Below are 23,970 nucleotides of genomic sequence, written 5' to 3'. Positions count from 1 at the left end.
GTTATCTCGTATAGTTTTTGAAAGTAGTTTAGAAAAATATAACTCGGCAATGATCCTAGTACGGATGTATGCTAAGTGATGATTTTCCAAAAGATGTTTGAAAGGTGTGAGGTGTGAAAAGTATTTTTTTGTTATGAATGAGCAATTAAGGTTATACCTGTCCGAGGTCTTTCCAGGCATTTCCTATCCTTATGAGGGTAAAACTGTCCTGACTATTGAGAAGTAAGTAGTTTTATCCTTGGGATGTAGAAGGGTCATCGTAGGGTCATTGATAGGTCATTGAAGGCAACAGTAGTGAGGATACCTTAGCATTCGAAGGGACGATCATCATTTAACCGTAGGCTACACCGAAGGGTCATCGAGGGACAAAATCGTATTTTCGAAGGCAACATCCGAGGGACTATGATGATTTAACCGAAGGGTCTTTGCTAAGGATATCCCCATATTCGTGGGACATGACCGTATTACGTAGTCGTGGGGTAATAAAGAGAGGTCCGATATCATTTATTTAAAGTCCGGATTTTAACAATTAATTAAATAGCCGTAATCAGTTAGGTAATTAGGTCCACAGGAAATCAATGAAATCAATACATTAAAAATCAAGCTTGGTGATTCAAGATGAATCTCCATATTAAACTTAGGTCATCCAAAAGCCATCTCCTCAAGAATGTCCACACCTAAAGCGGCATGCCTAGCCGGTTATTTCTTTGGAAGTATGCTAGCCTTTACATCATGCAACACACGGATTAGAGCATTGAGGCAAAATACAATTGGAAATTGCCCCATAAAATAAATATAACAGTCAGAAATTTAAGCCAAATAATGCAGAATCATGATTAGATGAACATAAAATGGACAACAAAGAGACAAAACAGCCACTGTCCCGTTCGCCTCTGCTTCGCCTAGCGAAGGCTCAGCGAAGGCTCGCTGCAGGCTCGCCTAGCGATGAGCTAGCGAGCGACCACGGGTTTGGAATTTGAGAACAGTATGACCTCAACCTGCGGCATGGCTTATGGCATCCAACACATAATTACATGGTTCAGCATTCACAATATTCAGGCACACTTAAATTCACATGCAAAACTTCAAATATGTTTATGAATTCAATTATAATATCATCCACAAGTTAAGAACACGAAGCGGTACCACATGCCAAATGAGAACACAAAGCGATATCACATGCAGATTAAGAACCTAAAGAGGTACCACATGCAAAATAAGAACATAAAGTGATAATCACATGCAGATTAAGAACCTAAAGCGGTACCACATGCAAAATAAGAACATAAAGCGATATCACATGCAAATTAAGAAAATAAAGTGATAATAGTGATGCAAACATGTTTGCAATCGAATTGCAACCTTGAATTGGCGAGCCGGATTGAGTTGGGCGGCGGTAGCTTCGGAGCGGGTGAGCAGCCTTCAGGGTTTCCGTCTTCCGAATTCTCTGGATCAGCAGGGTTTCAGTGTTTCTCCCTCTGGGTCTGTGTGTGTGTTCGTCCGTCCGTGTTCGTCCGTTTCTGTCTGTCCTTTTTCGTGGCAGAGGAGCTGGTATTTATAGTAGTAGTGGTGGTGACCTAATGGGCTTAAAATGAGGTCCAAAACTTCAAATTTTCGCAAGCTTCGCTAGGCGAAGGAATTGCTCGCCTAGCGAGCAAGCTAGGTCTGGGCTTTTTCTGGACCTGATGCTTCGCTGGGCGAGTGGCATGCTGAGATATTCGCTAGGCGAAGGAATTTCTCGCCTAGCGAGCAAGCTATTTTGGGCCACTTTGGATTAGGCCTGTTGTGAGCTGGGCTTTTGTCCATTTAATATTAGTGCCTTGCAGATCAAGTCAGAGGGTCTTGGAAAATGCTTTGTAATATCAACGGGCAAATTTTGGGGTATGACAATTGCGATCAACTATGTCGCATATGGAGGTAGCCATGGATCTTTGGGAAGACATTAAGGAGCGGTTTTCCATTGTTAATGGACCACGTATTCAACAGCTCAAAGCAGAGCTCGTTGAATGCAAACAAAAAGGACTGACCATTGTGACATATTATGGGAAACTGAAGAAGTTGTGGGAAGAATTAGCGAATTACGATCAGATCCCGGCATGCAAGTGTGGGCGTTGCAAGTGCAATCTAAGCTCTGTGTTGCAAAAGAAACGCGAAGAAGAGAAAATCCATCAATTCCTCATGGGATTAGATGACGCTCTCTATGGAACAGTACGGTCCAATCTTCTCGCTCAGGATCCTCTGCCTACATTGAACAAAGTTTATGCGACATTAATTCAGGAGGAACGATTGCGCACTGTGACCCGTACGGCCGAAGATCGTGGTGAGGTCATGGCGTTTGCAGTGCAGTCCAACTTCAAACGCAAAGAAAAAGAAGGAATGTGCAGTCATTGCAATCGAACGGGCCATGATTCAGATGGTTGTTTTCAGGTAATAGGATATCCTGATTGGTGGGGAGATCGACAACGCGGACAGTTGAAAGGAACCGGGCGTGGGAAACCAGAACAATATAACGTTGTTTCTAACAACAAAAAACGTGGAGGAGTTGTTAAGGCTCATGTAGCACAAGCAAAACCATCTAAAGAAGAGGTTGCTTCTGAAACGTCAAGTTCCGATATTTGTAATCCAAGAAATATTACTAGTGATCAATGGCAAACATTGGTCAGCCTTTTGAACAATGTAAAGCTAGGTGCAACCGAGAAGCTAAGTGGTAAGTGTTCCTTGTTGCCATGGATTATTGATACAGGTGCATCAAATCATATGACCGGTCAACTGGAATGCTTAACCAATGTGCACAATATTTTTGAGTGCTCTGTTGGACTACCAAACGGTGAAGAGACAATGGCGACAAAGGAAGGAATTGTGATGCTCAATGAAAGAATAAGATTAACTAATGTCTTATATGTGCCTAGTCTACACTGCAATCTTATCTCAGTATCGCAGCTGCTAAAAGATTCTAACTACACTGTTAAATTTACTGATAAGTTTTGTCTTATACAGGACCCCACTTTGAGGACGCCGATTGGAGCGGGTGAACAAAGAGAGGGGCTATATTATCTTAAAGAGATGGTCAAAGCAGCTGCAGTGAAAACAAATAAGGAAATTCCTTTGGACCTGTTACATCGCAGACTAGGACACGCATCTTTGAAGGCTCTGCAAATGTTTCCGAATGTTAGTTCTAATAGAAACAATTATCTATGTACCCAATCATGTGAAATATGTCTTAGAGCAAAACAGTCTCGAGATACTTTTCCAATTAGTGAAAATAAAGCAACTTCTGCATTTCATTTAATCCATTGTGATTTATGGGGGCCTTATCGCAACCCAACATTTTGTGGCGCTAGATATTTTTTAACCATTGTTGATGACTACTCGAGAGCGGTGTGGATTTATCTCATTGTTGAGAAAACAGAAGTCTCTAAATATCTTTGTCAATTCTTTGCAATGGTTGAACGACAATTCAATAAACAAGTAAAGATTGTTCGTAGTGATAATGGGACCGAATTTACTTGCATGAAAACATATTTTCGTGACAATGGTATAATTCACGAAGCTTCATGTGTTGGGACACCACAACAAAATGGAAGAGTGGAGCGGAAGCATAGACATATTCTCAATGTTGCCCGTGCCTTGCGCTTTCAAGCTCAATTTCCAATTCAATTTTGGGGTGAATGTGCTCTTGTTGCGTGTTATTTGATCAATCACACTCCTACAAGGAACTTGGATGGTAAGACTCCCTTTGAACTCTTGTATGATAAACGTCCCTCTCTTGAGCACCTTCGTGTCATTGGTTGCCTAGCTTACGCGCATAATCAACATCATAAGGGTGATAAATTTGCTGCTAGAAGTCGAAAATGTGTATTTGTGGGCTATCCATATGGCACCAAGGGATGGCGTATGTATGATTTAGAGCTGGGCGTTTTCTTTAACTCAAGAGATGTGGTTTTCTGTGAAAATGAATTTCCTTTTGCTGCCGAAATTTCGTCTAAAAATGATCACATCTTGCCCGGTGCATCTTTCAGTAATGCTATTGAAGACGATTTTTTCCAGCTTGTTCCTACTATACCTGCTGTCCCCTCAACTCCAGCAATTGAAACTGCAACATTACTTGATAAAGATGTGTCAAGTGTCACGCCACCTGTTTCAATTGAATCTCCTGCTGCATCTTCTTCATTTGACTCCCAAAATATGTCATCATTTGTTGAAACCAGTGAGGAACCACAGACTGCAGACACTATCGAAAATTTGGGACGTGGTCATCGTATCAAATTGCCTTCTACCAAGCTGCAAGACTTTGTGACCAATACCATCACTAAGATATGCCCCTCAAATTGTTCTACTGCTTCGTCACGTCCCTCAGGTACACCTTATCCTTTAGCCAAGTATGTAAATTATGCTAACTTTTCACCACGACACAGGAAATTTTTAGCCGCTGTTTCTGCAGCTACAGAACCTCAAAACTTTGCTGAAGCCGTCAAAAATATTCGATGGCGAGATGCCATGAAGCTGGAAATTGAAGCTCTTGAAAATAATGGCACTTGGACAGTAGAAACGCTTCCTCCAAACAAAAAGGCTATTGGTAGCAAATGGGTGTATCGGATTAAATATCATTCAGATGGAACTATCGAGCGTTATAAGGCAAGACTTGTTATTATGGGGAACAACCAAGTTAAGGGGCTGGATTATCATGAAACCTTTGCACCAGTGGTGAAAATGGTAACTGTGAGAACATTTCTCGCTGTTGCGGCTGCCAAGCGCTGGGAACTTCACCAAATGGATGTTCACAATGCTTTTTTACACGGTGAGCTTGATGAAGAAGTATATATGAAATTACCTCCCGGTTTCAAGACCTCTACACCAAATCAAGTATGCCGCTTGCACAAATCTTTATATGGATTGAAACAGGCACCTCGATGTTGGTTTTATACTTAACTATCACTAGACCAGAACTTTCTTACTCTGTTCATATGTTGGCTCAATTTATGCAAAAACCTTTAGAAGAGCACTGGAACGCAGCTCTCCGTGTCGTCCGTTATCTCAAGGGAAATCCTGGCCAAGGTATTCTTCTCCAAGCTGATTGTGATCTTCAAATTTATGCCTGGTGTGACTCGGATTGGGCAGGATGTCCTTTGACTAGGCGCTCTCTCACTGGATGGATTGTTTTCCTTGGGAATTCTCCTATCTCTTGGAAAACCAAGAAACAACATGTTGTCTCACGTTCCTCGGCTGAGGCGGAATATCGTTCCATCGCTACTACCACATGTGAGCTCAAATGGTTGAAAGCACTTTTGCTCTCTCTCGGTGTCCCCCAATCTCGCCCCGTGAAGATATATTGTGACAGTCAATCAGCATTACATATAGCTGCCAATCCAGTCTTCCATGAGCGCACAAAACACATCGAAGTTGATTGTCACTTCTTACGTGATGAGCTTCTCAAAGGCAACATTTCAACTCACCATGTGTCCACTAATATTCAACTAGCTGATATATTTACTAAAGCATTGGGAAAACAACAGTTTGATTATTTTCTAAACAAGTTGGGCATCCACAATCTGCATGCTCCAACTTGAGGGGAGGTTTTAGGCAATTGATATCTTGCTGTTAATTGCCAATAACATCATGAAGATATTCAATTATGTACCAGCTGTACATATATTCAATTTAGTATCTATAGCATCAATGTCCTTTAATATTAGGAAACTAATTTTGGAATGATTAGCTATTTCCATTCAATCTTGTAATTGTATATATAGCATATGAGGACTCAATGAAATATATGATATTTTCCATCTCAGAACAATTCTGTTATATGCTGATATATTATGTTTATTTAAGGTGTTTTCCAAGTAGGAGAACCCGTAAGAAAAATCGGCACAAAAATAGCAAAGAACGGAGAAAATGGGCAAAATTTGCACTCATGGCGTTGGTCATGACGTGGCAGTCATGACGACACCTAAACACAAAGAAAAGTAAAAAATGGCGCAGTTCAGCACTCATGGTGTTCGTCGGACCTTGAAGGTCGCGTTCTACCAGTTTTGCACTCATGACGTTCGTCACGAGGCCATGGCACCCGCCATGGACTTTGAGAACACAAAAATTGCAACTACCAAATTCAATCCTCTCCCACTTCAACAGAAAAATCTCTCACTCCTCTTACACGATTTTAATCTTTTTTCAGTAATTCCCAGTACTATATATGGTCATAAAATCTAAGTTTTCATTATCCAAATTATTGAAGTTTTAGAGCATTTTGTTTTTAGGTAAAAATTCTATTATTGCAAAAGCTACAGTTTCTCACATTGAGGGACTGCTGCATCTTAGAATTAGAAGTTTTTTTTGTATGTGCTTGGATCAACATTTCAACAATCTTGCTAGAATTTCAAATTTAATTTTGGAATTCATTTTTATTTAGCTTTTATTTTCAGGTTCTGTTTTATTTACATGCTTTAGTTTTTTGCTTTAATTACTTCAGTCTTTATTATTTCTATTTTTATCGTTTTTATTACATTGCAGCTTTTGATTTTCAGTATTAATTATTTTTCATTGTTTCTGCTACGTAGTTTTCAATTTTAGTTCGGATATCATATGATTCCCTGCATTGATCTATTTTAAACACTTACATCAATTTCAATTGTCACTTTTCTTATTGGTTTTATTTATATGTGTATGTGTTTAGTTACTTTTATATATATATATATATATATATATATATATATATATATATATATATATATATATATATATATATATATATATATATAAATCCTTAATAAAGTTATCCTAGCTGGCACCTACTGGTCGATCAAGAAAATAAAGTTTATTGGGCCATTAAGACCCTAAACATGAATTATGAAGCTGCCAGAGGGAACATGGTATTAGATATTCACGAGTTAGACGAACTAAGGTTAAACGCTTATGAAAATGTCCAAATTTACAAAGAGCGAACGAAAAGATGACATGATAAGCGTATTACTAAAAGAAAATTTTATATAAGAGAACTAGTACCCTTTTTAACTCTAGACTAAGATTGTTCCTAGGAAAACTTCGTTCCCGATGATCGGGACTATTTGAAGTAGTAAAGGTTATGCTGTCTAGAGCAGTCGAAATTTGAAGTAAGTCAACTGGGCCGTTTATAGTAAACAGGAAAAGGCTCGAACATTATCATAGTGATGAACTGATAAAAAGTTATCCTAGCTGGAACCTGAGTGAGCCACCTACTAGTTCGCCCAAAGAATGAGTTTACCAAGTACGTCGAGCTAACGACGTAAAACAAAAGCTCTACGTGGGAGGCAACCCACAAATTTCTTTTTGTTTATCCAAATAAATAAACGGAGAAATTTAAAATTTATTAATTATTCACTAACTTTGTTCATGTGTTTTTATTTTTAGGTCCACTACATTCTCCTTAGTGAATTTTTTTCACTAACATTGTTTGAGAATGCAACACGAGGATAACATGAGGACCATTTCCAAGAATGATGCTCAGAGAAGGAATTACAAAGTCTTAGCTTAAAGGATCATATCACCTACCCGATATCATGACTTCTCATGCCTAGTAGCCTTATGACTCAAAGATGACGTCTGATACATGTTTAACCAGATAAGCTGGGATAAATTCTCAGTTATGAAACATCCAACTTACAAACACCCGACCTTGGAGTTCCTAAGCTCTTTTAGTTACCACCCTCACATAGGACTAGGATAAGCTATATGCTTAGCTACATTTAGAATTTTTAGACGAGACTACCGACTTAACCATAGAGAGCTAGCTCAACTCTTAGCATTTCAGCATGGCCCTCATGTTCACACTGAGGTACCCATCGATGATGACATGTAAGTTGAGTTATATTTTTTTCTAGGGTATGATCATAGAGGATTTTCCACCAGATTATGAGAGAATGAATGCCACCCTAATCCACAACCCAACCATTAGGTTTTTCCAGATGGTTGTAGCCCATACATTCTTTGGGAAAGTTGAGAATATTGGACCAGTCAGTAGAGAAGAATTATTCATTATGTTTAGTGTCTTTCAGTCTTGCCCTATAAATTCAGCTGCCTTCTTGCTTTCCAGATTAGATAGAGTTTCTAACCAGAAGATTGAGAACGTTTATGTAGGTGGTACATTTACCCATATAGCCTTAGCTTTATGCCTACGTAACCAAGTAGCTCACTTAACTCCTATGTGTAGATACAACTTGCTATATATACCACTTCCTGAATAAAGGTTTAGTGAGGCGTGAGGGACCTAACGAGTTCAAGATAGTAATTCTAAGTGAATTTGTTCACTAATTCACCCTTCAAAACCCTAAAAAACACAAGTGTGCACAATCGAGAAAACTGACATTACTTACTAGAGGATCAGAACAAGACTCCAACCCCACCCGAGACTCTTCCCGCTCCTGAATATCACCCTACTCCTTCATCAGATGTATCTTCATCATCCTCTTCTGCAAATCCTACTGAGAGGTGCAACATTGGCTATGAGCTCAACACATTACGAAGAGAAGTTATCTCTCTCCGTCATGCCATTCAAGATCAATCAGATAGATCAGCTGAGCAGATGGACCATCTATTCCAAGAAATACATTCCTTGAGGAGAGCATTGGGACATCAAGCCAGACATCATGACACATGAGTTGCAAAGTTGTTTAGTCTACCCTTCCTCCCGCTTAGATGGAAACATTGAGGCCAATGTTGATTTTAAGTGTAGGGGAAGAGAAGAAACATTTCCCGTTTTGTTTAAGTCTTGTTTTTTTTCACTGATTGTTTATCCATTTCACTTTGCTCTCATTAATTTTTAGTTTTTCAGTTATTTAATCCTTATTTAAAAAATATTTCCATTTCACCTGTCGAGCTATCGATGTTAAAAAAAGCGTTGTATGGGAGGTAACCCACTGAATTTTCATTTTTTATGCATTTCATTTGAAATTCTTATTATCTAACTTTGATTTTTCATATTTGCCAAAAGTTTTTGCATCACTAACCATGATGCAGTCCCAAAAAGAAATCTGAGGCAAAATACGGATTAGAAATTGCATGATGCAGTCCCAAAAAGAAATTGAGCTATCGGTTATTTCTTTGGAAGTATGCTAGCCTTTACATCATGCAACACACGGATTAGAGCATTGAGGCAAAATACAATTGGAAATTGCCCCATAAAATAAATATAACAGTCAGAAATTTAAGCCAAATAATGCAGAATCATGATTAGATGAACATAAAATGGACAACAAAGAGACAAAACAGCCACTGTCCCGTTCGCCTCTGCTTCGCCTAGCGAAGGCTCAGCGAAGGCTCGCTGCAGGCTCGCCTAGCGATGAGCTAGCGAGCGACCACGGGTTTGGAATTTGAGAACAGTATGACCTCAACCTGCGGCATGGCTTATGGCATCCAACACATAATTACATGGTTCAGCATTCACAATATTCAGGCACACTTAAATTCACATGCAAAACTTCAAATATGTTTATGAATTCAATTATAATATCATCCACAAGTTAAGAACACGAAGCGGTACCACATGCCAAATGAGAACACAAAGCGATATCACATGCAGATTAAGAACCTAAAGAGGTACCACATGCAAAATAAGAACATAAAGTGATAATCACATGCAGATTAAGAACCTAAAGCGGTACCACATGCAAAATAAGAACATAAAGCGATATCACATGCAAATTAAGAAAATAAAGCGATAATAGTGATGCAAACCTGTTTGCAATCGAATTGCAACCTTGAATTGGCGAGCCGGATTGAGTTGGGCGGCGGTAGCTTCGGAGCGGGTGAGCAGCCTTCAGGGTTTCCGTCTTCTGAATTCTCTGGATCAGCAGGGTTTCAGTGTTTCTCCCTCTGGGTCTGTGTGTGTGTTCGTCCGTCCGTGTTCGTCCGTTTCTGTCTGTCCTTTTTCGTGGCAGAGGAGCTGGTATTTATAGTAGTAGTGGTGGTGACCTAATGGGCTTAAAATGAGGTCCAAAACTTCAAATTTTCGCAAGCTTCGCTAGGCGAAGGAATTGCTCGCCTAGCGAGCAAGCTAGGTCTGGGCTTTTTCTGGACCTGATGCTTCGCTGGGCGAGTGGCATGCTGAGATATTCGCTAGGCGAAGGAATTTCTCGCCTAGCGAGCAAGCTATTTTGGGCCACTTTGGATTAGGCCTGTTGTGAGCTGGGCTTTTGTCCATTTAATATCAGTGCCTTGCAGATCAAGTCAGAGGGTCTTGGAAAATGCTTTGTAATATCAACGGGCAAATTTTGGGGTATGACAGCTGCCCCTGTTCAATATTCTTGCACCGAGAGAGTAGAATGGTATGTGCCGTTCGTGGTCTGGAGGTGAAAGATTATTGAACACTATAATGCCCCGAAAATTTGCGCTTGTCCATTAGGAGCTAGTCTTGATGGAGATGGGCTTAGAGGTGCCATCCAGGAAACCTGATGAGGAGATTTCCAGATTGTGTCGTACGTTAGACGATATCTGGAGACATGGGTGTCACACCGGGTCGTATATCAGACCGTATAGTGAATCATCCATCATGCTGTTGACTTCGCTGGGGAGTCAGAGTATGTTATACACTGCTGGGGATAAGGGATCAGAATGGATCATACACTGGACCATATCTGAGTATCAGAGTGAGCTGTTCGTTAGGCAGATGACTTTGATGGGGATGAAAGATCAGAACGGATCGTACGCTAGATCGTCTCTGAGTTGAAGATCCAAATGGGTCTTATGATAGATTGTATTGGAGTTGCAGGATGAGTCGTCCATTAGGCTGAATCTGACGATAAAAGGGGGTAGTCGTACACTAGACTACACTTCAGAAATGTACCGTACACTAGGTAGCATCTGAGGAGACGAAGGTCTAATTGGGTCGTACATTAGACCGTATCTGAGCAGACTGAGCCGTCCATCAGGCTGAATCTGCTTGAAGAGGGAGTAGTCGTATACCAGACTACCATTCAGGAATGTACCTGTCCGAAGGTAGCACCTGAGCAAGGGAGTAGCCGTATACCAGACTACCATTCAGGAATGTACCTGTCCGAAGGTAGCATGTAACACCCCAAATATTGTTAGAGTAATTTAAATATTATTTAATATGATTATTGGAAGGTAAAAGGAATTATTAAATAATATCGGGAATTATTATTATTATTATTATAGGTGTTATTTATTTTAATAATAATTAAATAATAAAATAAATGGAATATGAAGAGTGGAAGGGTAAAAGTGGAAATTTGATAAGAGGCCAAAGGGAGAACTCAGAGTGTTTTTTCACGTATTTTGCCTCAGAGTCAAAGAAAAGGGGAAACGCTGAAGAGGAAGAGAAGAAAGAGGAAAAAGGCCAAAGATTTGCTCAGAACTTCCTTCAATCCAAAGAGGTAAGGGGTCTGAACCTTATTAAACAATAATATGCTGAAAATGGTGAAATATTGGATGAACGAAATTGGGATTTTAATCGAAGGAATTCGTAGAAATTATATGCAATGATGTTAGGATTTGTGAAATCGAATAGGAAGCTAATTGTATTAGATGATATGAGTGATTTTGCGTGAAATTTAGACTGTGGAAGGATGAATTTGGATAGATCTCGTAGCAGAGAAAGCCATTGCAGATCTGGAAATCTGGTTTCTGGTCATACGCGTATGGCACTAGGCAATACGCGTATGAGATGGCTGGTACGCGTATGGCACTAGGCAGTACGCGTATGGATGAGGAAGATGATGTTTTGAACGTGTCTTGGTCTCTGTTGGTACGCGTATGGGAATGTGATACGCGTAGCATACGCGTATGGACATGGGCAATACGCGTATGGAATTGGTCAGGCGTGGGCAATACGCGTATGGGCATAGGCAATACGCGTATGGGCAGAATTGTGGTCTTTCCTGGACTGTTGTTGAGCAGTTTTATTGTTTAGGCTGAGCGAGGTAACTTAGCTGATGCATGGTATACGAGGGATCATTTCCCGTTGCTTTGAGTGGTATAGATATTAGTAGAGTGTGATAATATTGTGTTTGATTATGTGGCATGATGTGATATGCTTTTGTGATAGAATGTGTTAATGATGATGATAACATGACTATATGATGTTGTTGTTGCTATGTTGATTATGATGCATGCTTGGTGTGCATGTATTCATGAAAGGCCGATGCCTAGTGATGAACGGACTGAGTTCCAATGATGTTGTTGACTCCGGGCTTGTTGAGAGGCTTGGTTCCTTGCGGGGAACTCGGATTCTATGGTGATGAATCTGGGAGTGGTGATCCTGTAGTTGGTCACAAAATGGGTATACCGAGTCGTGTTGAGTCATGCATGGGTGTGTACATTGCATTTGATATGTTGTTTTGTTGATGTTCATGAATATGTTGATTATGATGATTATGATGCGCTGTGTTAGCATCTGTGAAATATATTTATGTTTATATTTCTGTCGTTATATTATTATTTAATAATGTAATTCTCACCCCTTCTGCATGTGTTTATGTTCATCTATGATGAGCAATGTGCAGATAAAGAGGAGTAGCTATTGTTGAGGTTTGAAGAATAAGTGTAGAGTTATTCTACAGAGTCGAGTCAAATGCTCTGGTCATGTGACACCGGGGTTATGGGATTCGATAGATAATTGATTATTATTTAAGTTGTTTATGATGACTAACATGTTGAGATGTTTTGTTGAGATAATGTTGAACCATTATTATGAATTGTTATATGATGAATGATAATATTAATATTGTTGTCCGCTGCGAAGTTTTAATAAAATAAATAATATGTTTTATGTTGTGATGCGATAATTGTTATGTTGTAAGAAATGTAAACTCTTCTACATGTTGTACTCTGATAATCTATTTAAATATGTCGTTTGGGTAGAAGGGTGTTACATTAGTGGTATCAGAGCATGGTCAGTCCAGTCGAGTCATAATGTGATGTTTTCCCTGATGATCGATTAGTGTAAATGACACTGTCGATATTTAACGGTTGTGGTGGTGTTGTGCAGAGTATGGCTGGAGAAAATGACCGTGTGATTGCTGAGGCTTTGGCTGTTATGGCGCAGGCTATGCAGGCGCAGCAGAATCCGCCGGTCGACGAGTTTAAGAATTTGGGAAGGTTTCTGAAGAATAACCCTCCTACATTCAAGGGGCGCTATGATCCAGATGGTGCTCAGATTTGGCTGAAGGAAATTGAGAAGATTTTCCGGGTGATGACGTGTACTGAAGCACAGAAGGTGCAGTTTGGTACGCATATGTTATCTGAAGAGGCTGAAAACTGGTGGGATAACACTCGCCAGAGAATTGTAGTACCAGGTGCTGAGATGACTTGGGAAAGGTTCAAGGCGGCCTTTCTGGAGAAATATTTTCCTGCTGATGTGCGATGTAAGAAGGAGATGGAATTTCTGGGACTGAAGCAGGGTAACATGTCTGTTGCTGATTACGCTTCGAAGTTTGAAGAGCTGGTACAGTATTGTCCTCATTATAATAATGCTGATGCTGAGGAATCCAAGTGTGTCAAGTTTGAGAACGGGTTGCGTCCCGAGATCAAACAAGACATTGGTTACCAGGAGATTCGTAGGTTCCCTACGCTGGTTAACAAGTGCAGGATATTTGATGAAGATAGCAAGGCTAGGACTGCTCACTACAAGAGTCTTAGTGAGAAGAAGAATAAGGATCGTGGTAGTCCTTATGCATCTCCGAATGGTAAGGGTAAGCAGAAAGTGGTAGATGCGAAGAAGCCAAGTGGGGGAGGATCTCCCGTAGCTGGTAAATGTTTCAAGTGTGGCGAGCCAGGCCACCGTGCGGATAGCTGTACCAAGAAAGTGCTGAGATGTTTCCGATGCGGTCAGGCTGGTCATAGAGTTACGGAATGTAAGGATGCTGGTCCGACATGTTTTAATTGTGGCGAGAAAGGCCATATCAGTTGGCAGTGCTCGAAACCGAAGAAGGCGGCTACTGCAGCTCATACTACTGGTAGGGTGTTTGCTCTGAGTGGGGCTGAAGCTCCTAAAGAAGATAATCTGATTAAAGGTACTTGCTTGATTAATAATGTTGAATTGCTTGCTATTGTTGACACTGGTGCTACTCATTCGTTTATTTCGTATGAGTGTGCGACCAGGATTGGTGTGATTATGTCGTCCCTAGGCGGAAGTATGGTGATAGATACTCCTGCTAATGGTTCTGTGAAGACTTCTGTTGTCTGTCGAGGTTGTCGTTTGACGATCTTTGAGAGAGAGTTCGTAGTTGATTTGGTGTGCTTACCCTTGCACCAAATTGATATTATTCTGGGAATGAATTGGTTAGAATTATATGGCGTGTTTATCAACTGCTATAGTAAGACGGTGCGGTTTTCTGAAGTTGGTGAGAATGATGAGGCAAGATTTCTATCTGCTAGGCAGGTGGGGGAATTTGTGAAAGATGAAGCTCAGATATTCGCTTTATTTGCGTCTCTGCAATCGGATAAGAAAGTGGTGAGTGTAGATTTGCCTGTTGTCTGTGAATTTCAGGATGTGTTTCCGGAGGATGTAAGTGAATTACCTCCAGAACGTGAAGTCGAATTTGCCATTGACTTAGTACCAGGTACGAGTCCAGTGTCGATGTCTCCTTATAGAATGTCGGCAACTGAATTAGTTGAATTGAAGAAGCAACTTGAAGAATTGCTTGAGAAGAAGTTTGTGCGTCCAAGTGTTTCTCCTTGGGGTGCACCAGTATTGTTAATGAAGAAGAAAGAAGGTACGATGAGGTTGTGTGTCGATTACCGGCAGTTGAATAAGGTGACTATCAAGAATCGGTATCCATTGCCGAGGATTGATGATTTAATGGACCAGTTGGTTGGAGCTCATGTTTTCAGTAAGATTGATTTGCGGTCGGGTTATCATCAGATCCGAGTGAAGTCAGATGATATTGCGAAGACTGCTTTCCGTACGAGGTATGGTCATTATGAATACACTGTGATGCCGTTCGGTGTGTCTAATGCTCCAGGTGTGTTTATGGAATATATGAATCGTATATTTCATCCGTACCTTGATAATTTTGTTGTGGTGTTCATAGATGATATATTGATATATTCTAAGACGGAAGAAGAGCATGCAAGACATCTGAGAATTGTTTTGCAGGTGTTAAGAGAAAAGAAATTATATGCAAAGTTATCTAAATGTGAGTTCTGGTTGAAGGAAGTGAGTTTCCTTGGCCATGTGATTTCGAGTGGTGGGATTTCTGTTGATCCGGCTAAAGTTGATGCTGTATTACAGTGGGAGACTCCGAAGTCTGCTACTGAGATACGCAGCTTTCTGGGGTTAGCTGGTTATTATCGCAGATTTATTGAGGGCTTCTCTAAGTTGGCATTGCCGTTGACGCAGTTGACTAAGAAGGGTCAAGTGTATGTGTGGGATGCCGCTTGTGAAGCGAGTTTTGTTGAGTTGAAGAGGCGGTTGACCAGTGCTCCAGTGTTGGTCTTGCCTAATCCTGGTGAGTCCTTCGTTGTCTACTGTGATGCTTCTTTGATGGGTCTTGGTGGTGTTTTGATGCAGAATGGTAAAGTTGTAGCTTATGCTTCTAGACAGTTGAAAGTTCATGAGAGGAATTATCCTACGCATGATCTAGAACTTGCAGCTGTTGTATTTGTGTTGAAAATATGGAGACATTATCTGTATGGTTCCAGATTCGAAGTGTTCAGTGATCACAAGAGTCTGAAGTATCTGTTTGATCAGAAGGAGTTAAATATGAGGCAGAGAAGGTGGTTAGAATTACTGAAGGATTTTGACTTTGAATTGAGTTATCATCCCGGTAAGGCTAATGTAGTTGCAGATGCGCTGAGTAGAAAGTCTCTACATATGTCTATGATGATGGTTCGGGAGCTTGAGTTAATTGAACAGTTCCGTGATATGAGTTTGGGTTGTGAAGTTTCCGCTGGTAGTGTAAAGTTGGGCATGCTGAAGTTGACTAGTGGAATTCTGGAAGATATTCGGAATGGTCAGCAAGTTGATGTCGCTCTAGTTGATCATATTACTATGGTTAACCAGGGTAATGGTGGTAATTTTGAGATTGATGAGAATGACATCCTGCGATTTAAAGGTAGAGTTTGTGTTCCTGAGGTGTCTGAATTGAAAAAGAGTATTCTTGAAGAGGGCCACAGGAGTGGATTGAGTATCCATTCAGGTGCAACTAAAATGTATCAAGATTTGAAGAAGTTGTTTTGGTGGGCTGGTATGAAAAGAGATGTTGCTAAGTTTGTGTATGCCTGTTTGACTTGTCAGAAGTCAAAGATTGAACATCAGAAACCGGCAGGTATGATGCAACCTTTGAAGATTCCTGAATGGAAGTGGGATAGCATTTCCATGGATTTTGTGACGGGATTGCCGAGGACGACGAAAGGTAATGATTCTATTTGGGTGATTGTGGATCGATTGACTAAGTCGGCGCATTTCTTGCCGATGAAGATTAATCACTCTTTAGAGAAGTTGGCAGGGTTGTATATTGAGGAGATAGTGAGGCTGCATGGTATTCCATCCAGTATTGTGTCTGATAGAGATCCCAGATTTACTTCTAGATTTTGGGAAAGTTTGTAGAAAGCGTTGGGAACTAAGTTGAGGTTGAGTTCAGCTTATCATCCTCAGACTGATGGTCAGACCGAAAGAACTATCCAATCATTGGAGGATTTGTTGAGAGCTTGTGTGTTGGAGCAAAGTGGTTCTTGGGATAGTTATTTGCCGTTGGTGGAGTTTACTTATAATAATAGTTTTCATGCTAGTATCGGTATGGCTCCATATGAAGCATTGTATGGTAGGAGGTGTAGAACTCCATTGTGTTGGTATGAATCAGGTGAGAGTGTTGTACTCAGACCTGAGATTGTGCAGCAGACGACTGAAAAGGTTAAGATGATTCAGGAGAAAATGAAGATTTCTCAGAGTCGTCGGAAGAGTTATCATGATAACAGGAGAAAGGCACTTGAGTTCCAGGAGGGAGATCATGTGTTCTTGAGAGTTACTCCGACGACAGGTGTGGGTAGAGCTTTAAAGTCTAAAAAGCTTACTCCGAGGTTTGTGGGTCCGTACCAGATTTTGAAGAGGGTTGGGGAAGTGGCGTATCGGATAGCTTTACCGCCGTCGCTTTCTAATCTGCATGATGTGTTTCATGTATCTCAGTTGAGAAAATATATTGCGGATCCTTCGCATGTTGTTCAGTTGGATGATATCCAGGTGAGGGATAATTTGACCGTTGAGGTGTTGCCAATTCGGATAGATGACCGAGAAGAGAAGACCCTGAGAGGTAAGAAGATTGCTCTAGTGAAAGTTGTTTGGGGAGGTCCAGCTGGTGAGAGCTTGACTTGGGAGCGTGAAGATCAGATGAAGGAATCGTATCCGGCTCTATTTGCTTGAGGTATGTTTTCGAGGACGAAAACTTCTAAAGTGGGGGAGAGTTGTAACACCCCAAATATTGTTAGAGTAATTTAAATATTATTTAATATGATTATTGGAAGGTAAAAGGAATTATTAAATAATATCGGGAATTATTATTATTATTATTATTATTATAGGTGTTATTTATTTTAATAATAATTAAATAATAAAATAAATGGAATATGAAGAGTGGAAGGGTAAAAGTGGAAATTTGATAAGAGGCCAAAGGGAGAACTCAGAGTGTTTTTTCACGTATTTTGCCTCAGAGTCAGAGAAAAGGGGAAACGCTGAAGAGGAAGAGAAGAAAGAGGAAAAAGGCCAAAGATTTGCTCAGAACTTCCTTCAATCCAAAGAGGTAAGGGGTCTGAACCTTATTAAACAATAATATGCTGAAAATGGTGAAATATTGGATGAACGAAATTGGGATTTTAATCGAAGGAATTCGTAGAAATTATATGCAATGATGTTAGGATTTGTGAAATCGAATAGGAAGCTAATTGTATTAGATGATATGAGTGATTTTGCGTGAAATTTAGACTGTGGAAGGATGAATTTGGATAGATCTCGTAGCAGAGAAAGCCATTGCAGATCTGGAAATCTGGTTTCTGGTCATACGCGTATGGCACTAGGCAATACGCGTATGAGATGGCTGGTACGCGTATGGCACTAGGCAGTACGCGTATGGATGAGGAAGATGATGTTTTGAACGTGTCTTGGTCTCTGTTGGTACGCGTATGGGAATGTGATACGCGTAGCATACGCGTATGGACATGGGCAATACGCGTATGGAATTGGTCAGGCGTGGGCAATACGCGTATAGGCAATACGCGTATGGGCAGAATTGTGGTCTTTCCTGGACTGTTGTTGAGCAGTTTTATTGTTTAGGCTGAGCGAGGTAACTTAGCTGATGCATGGTATACGAGGGATCATTTCCCGTTGCTTTGAGTGGTATAGATATTAGTAGAGTGTGATAATACTGTGTTTGATTATGTGGCATGATGTGATATGCTTTTGTGATAGAATGTGTTAATGATGATGATAACATGACTATATGATGCTGTTGTTGCTATGTTGATTATGATGCATGCTTGGTGTGCATGTATTCATGAAAGGCCGATGCCTAGTGATGAACGGACTGAGTTCCAATGATGTTGTTGACTCCGGGCTTGTTGAGAGGCTTGGTTCCTTGCGGGGAACTCGGATTCTATGGTGATGAATCTGGGAGTGGTGATCCTGTAGTTGGTCACAAAATGGGTATACCGAGTCGTGTTGAGTCATGCATGGGTGTGTGCATTGCATTTGATATGTTGTTTTGTTGATGTTCATGAATATGTTGATTATGATGATTATGATGAGCTGTGTTAGCATCTGTGAAATATATTTATGTTTATATTTCTGTCGTTATATTATTATTTAATAATGTAATTCTCACCCCTTCTGCATGTGTTTATGTTCATCTATGATGAGCAATGTGCAGATAAAGAGGAGTAGCTATTGTTGAGGTTTGAAGAATAAGTGTAGAGTTATTCTACAGAGTCGAGTCAAATGCTCTGGTCATGTGACACCGGGGTTATGGGATTCGATAGATAATTGATTATTATTTAAGTTGTTTATGATGACTAACATGTTGAGATGTTTTGTTGAGATAATGTTGAACCATTATTATGAATTGTTATATGATGAATGATAATATTAATATTGTTGTCCGCTGCGAAGTTTTAATAAAATAAATAATATGTTTTATGTTGTGATGCGATAATTGTTATGTTGTAAGAAATGTAAACTCTTCTCCATGTTGTACTCTGATAATCTATTTAAATATGTCGTTTGGGTAGAAGGGTGTTACATAGCACCTGAGCAAGGGAGTAGCCGTATACCAGACTACCATTCAGGAATGTACCTGTCCGAAGGTAGCACCTGAGCAAGGGAGTAGCCGTATACCAGACTACCATTCAGGAATGTACCTGTCCGAAGGTAGCACCTGAGCAAGGGAGTAGCCGTATACCAGACTACCATTCAGGAATGTACCTGTCCGAAGGTAGCACCTGAGCAAGGGAGTAGCCGTATACCAGACTACCATTCAGGAATGTACCTGTCTGAAGGTAGCACCTGAGCAAGGGAGTAGCCGTATACCAGACTACCATTCAGGAATGTACCTGTCCGAAGGTAGCGTCTGAGTAAGGGAGTAGCCGTATACTAGACTACCATTCAGAAATGTACTTGTCCGAAGGTAGCATCTGAGGAGATAAAGGTCTAACTTGGTCGTACATTAAACCTTATCTGAGTTGTCCGAGGACTTGACGGTCTAACTTGGTCGTACATTAGACTGTATTTGCAGAATCTGACTTGAAGGTCTAACTTGGTCGTACATTAGACTGTATTTGAGTGGTATTTGAAGATTTGAAGGTCAGAATGGATCGTACGCTAGATCGTATCTGAGTTGAAGGAGTCATGTGTTGAGATGAATCAGGGTGGACCGTATGCTAGGCAGTACCTGAGAAGTGAAGGTCCAACTGGGTCGTACATTAGACCGTGTTGGGAGTAGTTGAAGATCAGAATGGATCGTACGCTAGATCGTATCTGAGTTGTTGTTAAATCTTGAATGTAATAGATAAAGATGCCCGTCTGAATGGACCTTTGTTTTGACTGTGTCAGGAGGATAATTGACCTGAAAAATAAAGTTAGCTTCATGCCATGTCATGATGCATGAGATGCAAATGTTGTATGCATGCGAAATGATGTAATGAATGAATTATGCGTCTGAAATAAATGCGAACATTGTATGCATGTATATGTTACGAAATGATGTAATGTATATGATGCGGAATGAAAATTGTATGTAGGTATGTGATGTGAAATGATGTAATGAATGCACTATGCGTCTGAAACGTTCTTCCAGGGGACTCTACTGGGGAATAAATCTCAGTCTTCTGGCCGGAGATATTTGTATCGATGACCCTTTCTTAGCTGGGGGTACTTGATTTCTGTCTGACGATGAAAACACTCAACAGAGCCTGGCTGGGGATGGAAGAGATGACATGTCTGTCTGGTGGTGCCGACCTCTTCTGGGGAATAATTGGCGTTGCCGGGGAATCGAATTAGCAACGGATTCATTGGAAAGCGTGGTTAGACCTTCTCCTTGGTCCTGAAGTCTTGTAGTAATCGCTATTTCTATTTTAGGCATGTATTTTTGATAAACATTAATCATATTCAAATGCATATATCAATTCAAATTAAATCAATGGACGTTTATGCAATCAAAACGGAAAAAGTAAAAACAAAAGCATCTTTTTTGGAGATAAAATTGTATTGATTTTGAAAGAGGGCCTATAAACAGGCAATTTGTGTACAAGGAGACAGAAATCCTAGTAAGAGGAAATTGTCAAGAACACAAAGAGAAAGCTATGCAGAGAAAGTCCTATTGATTTTAATTCCACTACTGTCATCATGTCTTCAAGCATCTCATCTTCTGCTGTCGGATAGAGGTGATTGGCTTGTTCAGTCCCTTGAACTTGGTTGAAGCTGACAGAGAACGGGACATAGTCATACGCTTGAATCCCTAATTTTTGCCTGGACCGCCTTTTCAGGTTTTCAGTCCACCAGGATACCCGTTTTTGCCCAAGCCGCCTTTTCAGGTTTTCGACTTGCCGGGTGTACATTTTTATATGTTTATCCCTAATTTTTGCCCGAACCCTTTTGGTTCGCCGGGATGCCCTTACTTTTGCCTAGGTACGTCGACCTAGCGGGTCTCTGTTATGCGTAGTATTTTTTAACTATGTCCGCGTTCACAGGATGCGGGAAGTCTTCGCCATCCATTGTAGCAAGTATCATGGCTCCACCAGAGAATACCTTCTTAACCACAAATGGCCCTTCGTATGTGGGAGTCCACTTGCCTCTGGGATCCCCTTGTGGTAGAATGATACGCTTGATCACCAAGTCGCCAACTTGATACACCTGTCTCTTGACTCTTTTGTTAAATGCCTGGGTCATGCGCTTCTGATATATCTGCCCGTGACAAACAGCCGCCAGTCTCTTCTCGTCAATCAAGTTTATCTGATCGAGTCGAGTCTGAATCCATTCATCTTCATCTAAGCCCGCCTCTTTCATGATTCTTAGAGAGGGAATCTGGACTTCCACTGGTAAAACAGCTTCCGTTCCGTAGACTAAAGAGAAAGGAGTTGCCCCTGTCGAAGTGCGTACTGAAGTGCGATAACCATGGAGAGCAAATGGTAACATCTCGTGCCAGTCTTTGTACGTTACTGTCATCTTTTGCATGATCTTCTTAATGTTCTTATTAGCAGCCTCCACGGCGCCATTCATCTTTGGCCGGTACGGAGAAGAGTTATGGTGCTTAATTTTGAACTGCGTGCAGAGTTCAGTAATCATCTTGTTGTTCAAATTAGTACCATTGTCAGTGATAATCCTTTCAGGGATGCCATACCGACAAATAAGGCTATTCTTGACGAACCGTGCCACCACATTCTTGGTGACAGAAGCGAATGAGGCTGCCTCTACCCACTTCGTAAAGTAATCAATAGCGACAAGAATGAAGCGATGTCCATTAGAAGCCGTGGGTTTAATCTCTCCAATCATATCGATGCCCCACATTGCAAAGGGCCAAGGAGCTGTTAACACGTTCAATGGAGCAGGAGGCATATGTACTTTGTCCGCATAGATCTGGCACTTGTGACAGGTTCTGGAGTGATGGTGGCAATCAGTTTCCATGGTAGACCAATAATACCCTGATCTCAGAATCTTCTTAGCCATTGTATGTCCATTAGAATGAGTCCCAAAAATACCGTCATGCATGTCTTCCATAATCTTTTCTGCTTTCGTTTTATCCACACAGCGAAGCAGAGTCGAGTCATGATTACGTTTGTATAACACTCCATTACTCAGAAAGAATTTAGCGGAGAACTTCCTCAGGAACTTTCTGTCGTTGACGGATGCCCCTTCGGGGTATTCCTGAGCTTCTAAATATCTTTTCACGTCGTGGAACCAAGGTTTCCCTTGTACCTTTTCAGTGTGAAGTTCATAACAGTGTGCTGGTTCATCTAATCGTTCAATAGTAATCCTGGGAGCTTCACCGTCCCATCTGACTCTGAACATAGATGACATGGTAGCTAATGCGTCTGCCAATTGATTCTCCTCTCGTGGAATATGTTCAAATGTAATCTCTTCAAAGTATGGGATTAATGTCATCACCCGCTCTCGATAAGGGATGAGATTTGGATGTTTAGTCTCCCATTCTCCGTTGATCTGACTGATTACCAAGGCCGAATCTCCGTACACACTCAAAAACTTGATTCGCCAATCTATAGCAGCTTTGAGTCCAAAAATACATGCTTCATACTCAGCCATATTATTGGTACAATGAAAACATAGTCTAGCAGTGATAGGTGTATGGTAACCTCCGGGAGAAATAAGTACAACCCCAACACCATGGCCCAATGCATTAGAAGATCCATCAAAGACCATAGTCCATCGGGATCCCAGTCCGGGTCCTTCATCCGGTTCAGTTTTTTTCATCATCAGTAACAAGCATGACATCCTCATCTGGGAACTCAAAATTCATAGATTGATAATCATCCACCGCTTGATAAGCCAAATGATCAGCGAGCACGCTTCCTTTGATGGCTTTCTGGGTAGTATACTGGATGTCGTACTCTGTTAAGATCATCTGCCATCTCGCTATTCTTCCGGAGAGGGCAGGCTTCTCAAACATGTATTTGATGGGATCCATCCTAGAAATCAACAAAGTGGTATGATTCAACATATACTGTCTTAGTCGGCGAGCAGCCCAGGCCAAAGCACAGCAAGTTCTCTCGAGCAGTGAGTATCTTGTTTCACAGTCGGTGAACTTTTTGCTCAGGTAGTATATGGCATGCTCTTTTCGACCAGACTCGTCATGTTGCCCCAACACGCACCCCATTGAACCTTCCAACACGGTCAAATACATGATTAGAGGTCTTCCTTCAACTGGTGGTATCAGAATGGGAGGTTCCTGGAGATATTTCTTGATTTTGTCAAAAGCTTCTTGGCATTCGTCATTCCATATCATCTCTTGATTCTTCCTCAATAATTTGAAGATGGGTTTGCAAGTGGCGGTCAAGTGGGAGATAAATCGGGCAATGTAGTTCAAGCGTCCCAAGAAACCTCTGACCTCTTTCTCCGTACGGGGAACTGGCATTTCTTGAATAGCTCTCACTTTAGCCGGGTCAACCTCAATTCCTTTACCACTGACAATAAAGCCCAAGAGTTTACCGGATCTTACTCCAAAAGTGCATTTGTTCGGATTCAATCTCAACTTGTACTTCTTCAACCTCTCGAACAGTTTGTATAAATGATCGAGATGTTCTTTTTCAGTATGAGATCTGGCTATCATGTCATCCACGTATACTTCTATTTTATGATGAATCATATCATGGAATAAAACCACCATAGCACGCTGGTACGTTGCCCCGGCGTTCTTTAGACCGAATGGCATTACTTTGTAACAGAAGGTGCCCCATTGCGTCACAAACGTAGTTTTCTCCATGTCCTCCGGTGCCATCTTAATCTGGTTATAACCCGAGAAACCATCCATGAAGGAGAATACT

At 40.9% G+C, this 23,970-nt stretch overlaps 1 protein-coding gene across 2 annotated transcripts in view; it reads left to right on the top strand.

Annotated features, from left to right (window-relative positions):
* Positions 1 to 23,970, top strand: part of LOC127117539 (probable galactinol--sucrose galactosyltransferase 1) — a 42,112-nt gene that overhangs the window by 5,728 nt on the left and 12,414 nt on the right. The window contains exon 14 of one of the 2 annotated variants that reach the window (XM_051047590.1): positions 5,833 to 5,978. The exons of the other annotated variant lie outside the window; for it this stretch is intronic. Within the exon in view, the coding sequence (XP_050903547.1) occupies positions 5,833 to 5,847 (15 nt within the window). The 3' untranslated portion in view covers positions 5,848 to 5,978. Of the gene's footprint in view, positions 1 to 5,832; positions 5,979 to 23,970 lie in introns of those variants that run through there. 2 annotated transcript variants of the gene reach the window in all.

Source organism: Lathyrus oleraceus, chromosome 2 (genome assembly GCF_024323335.1).
Source record: "Lathyrus oleraceus cultivar Zhongwan6 chromosome 2, CAAS_Psat_ZW6_1.0, whole genome shotgun sequence".
Taxonomy (NCBI): Eukaryota; Viridiplantae; Streptophyta; class Magnoliopsida; order Fabales; family Fabaceae; genus Lathyrus; species Lathyrus oleraceus.
This window is presented reverse-complemented; position numbering and strand designations above follow the sequence as displayed.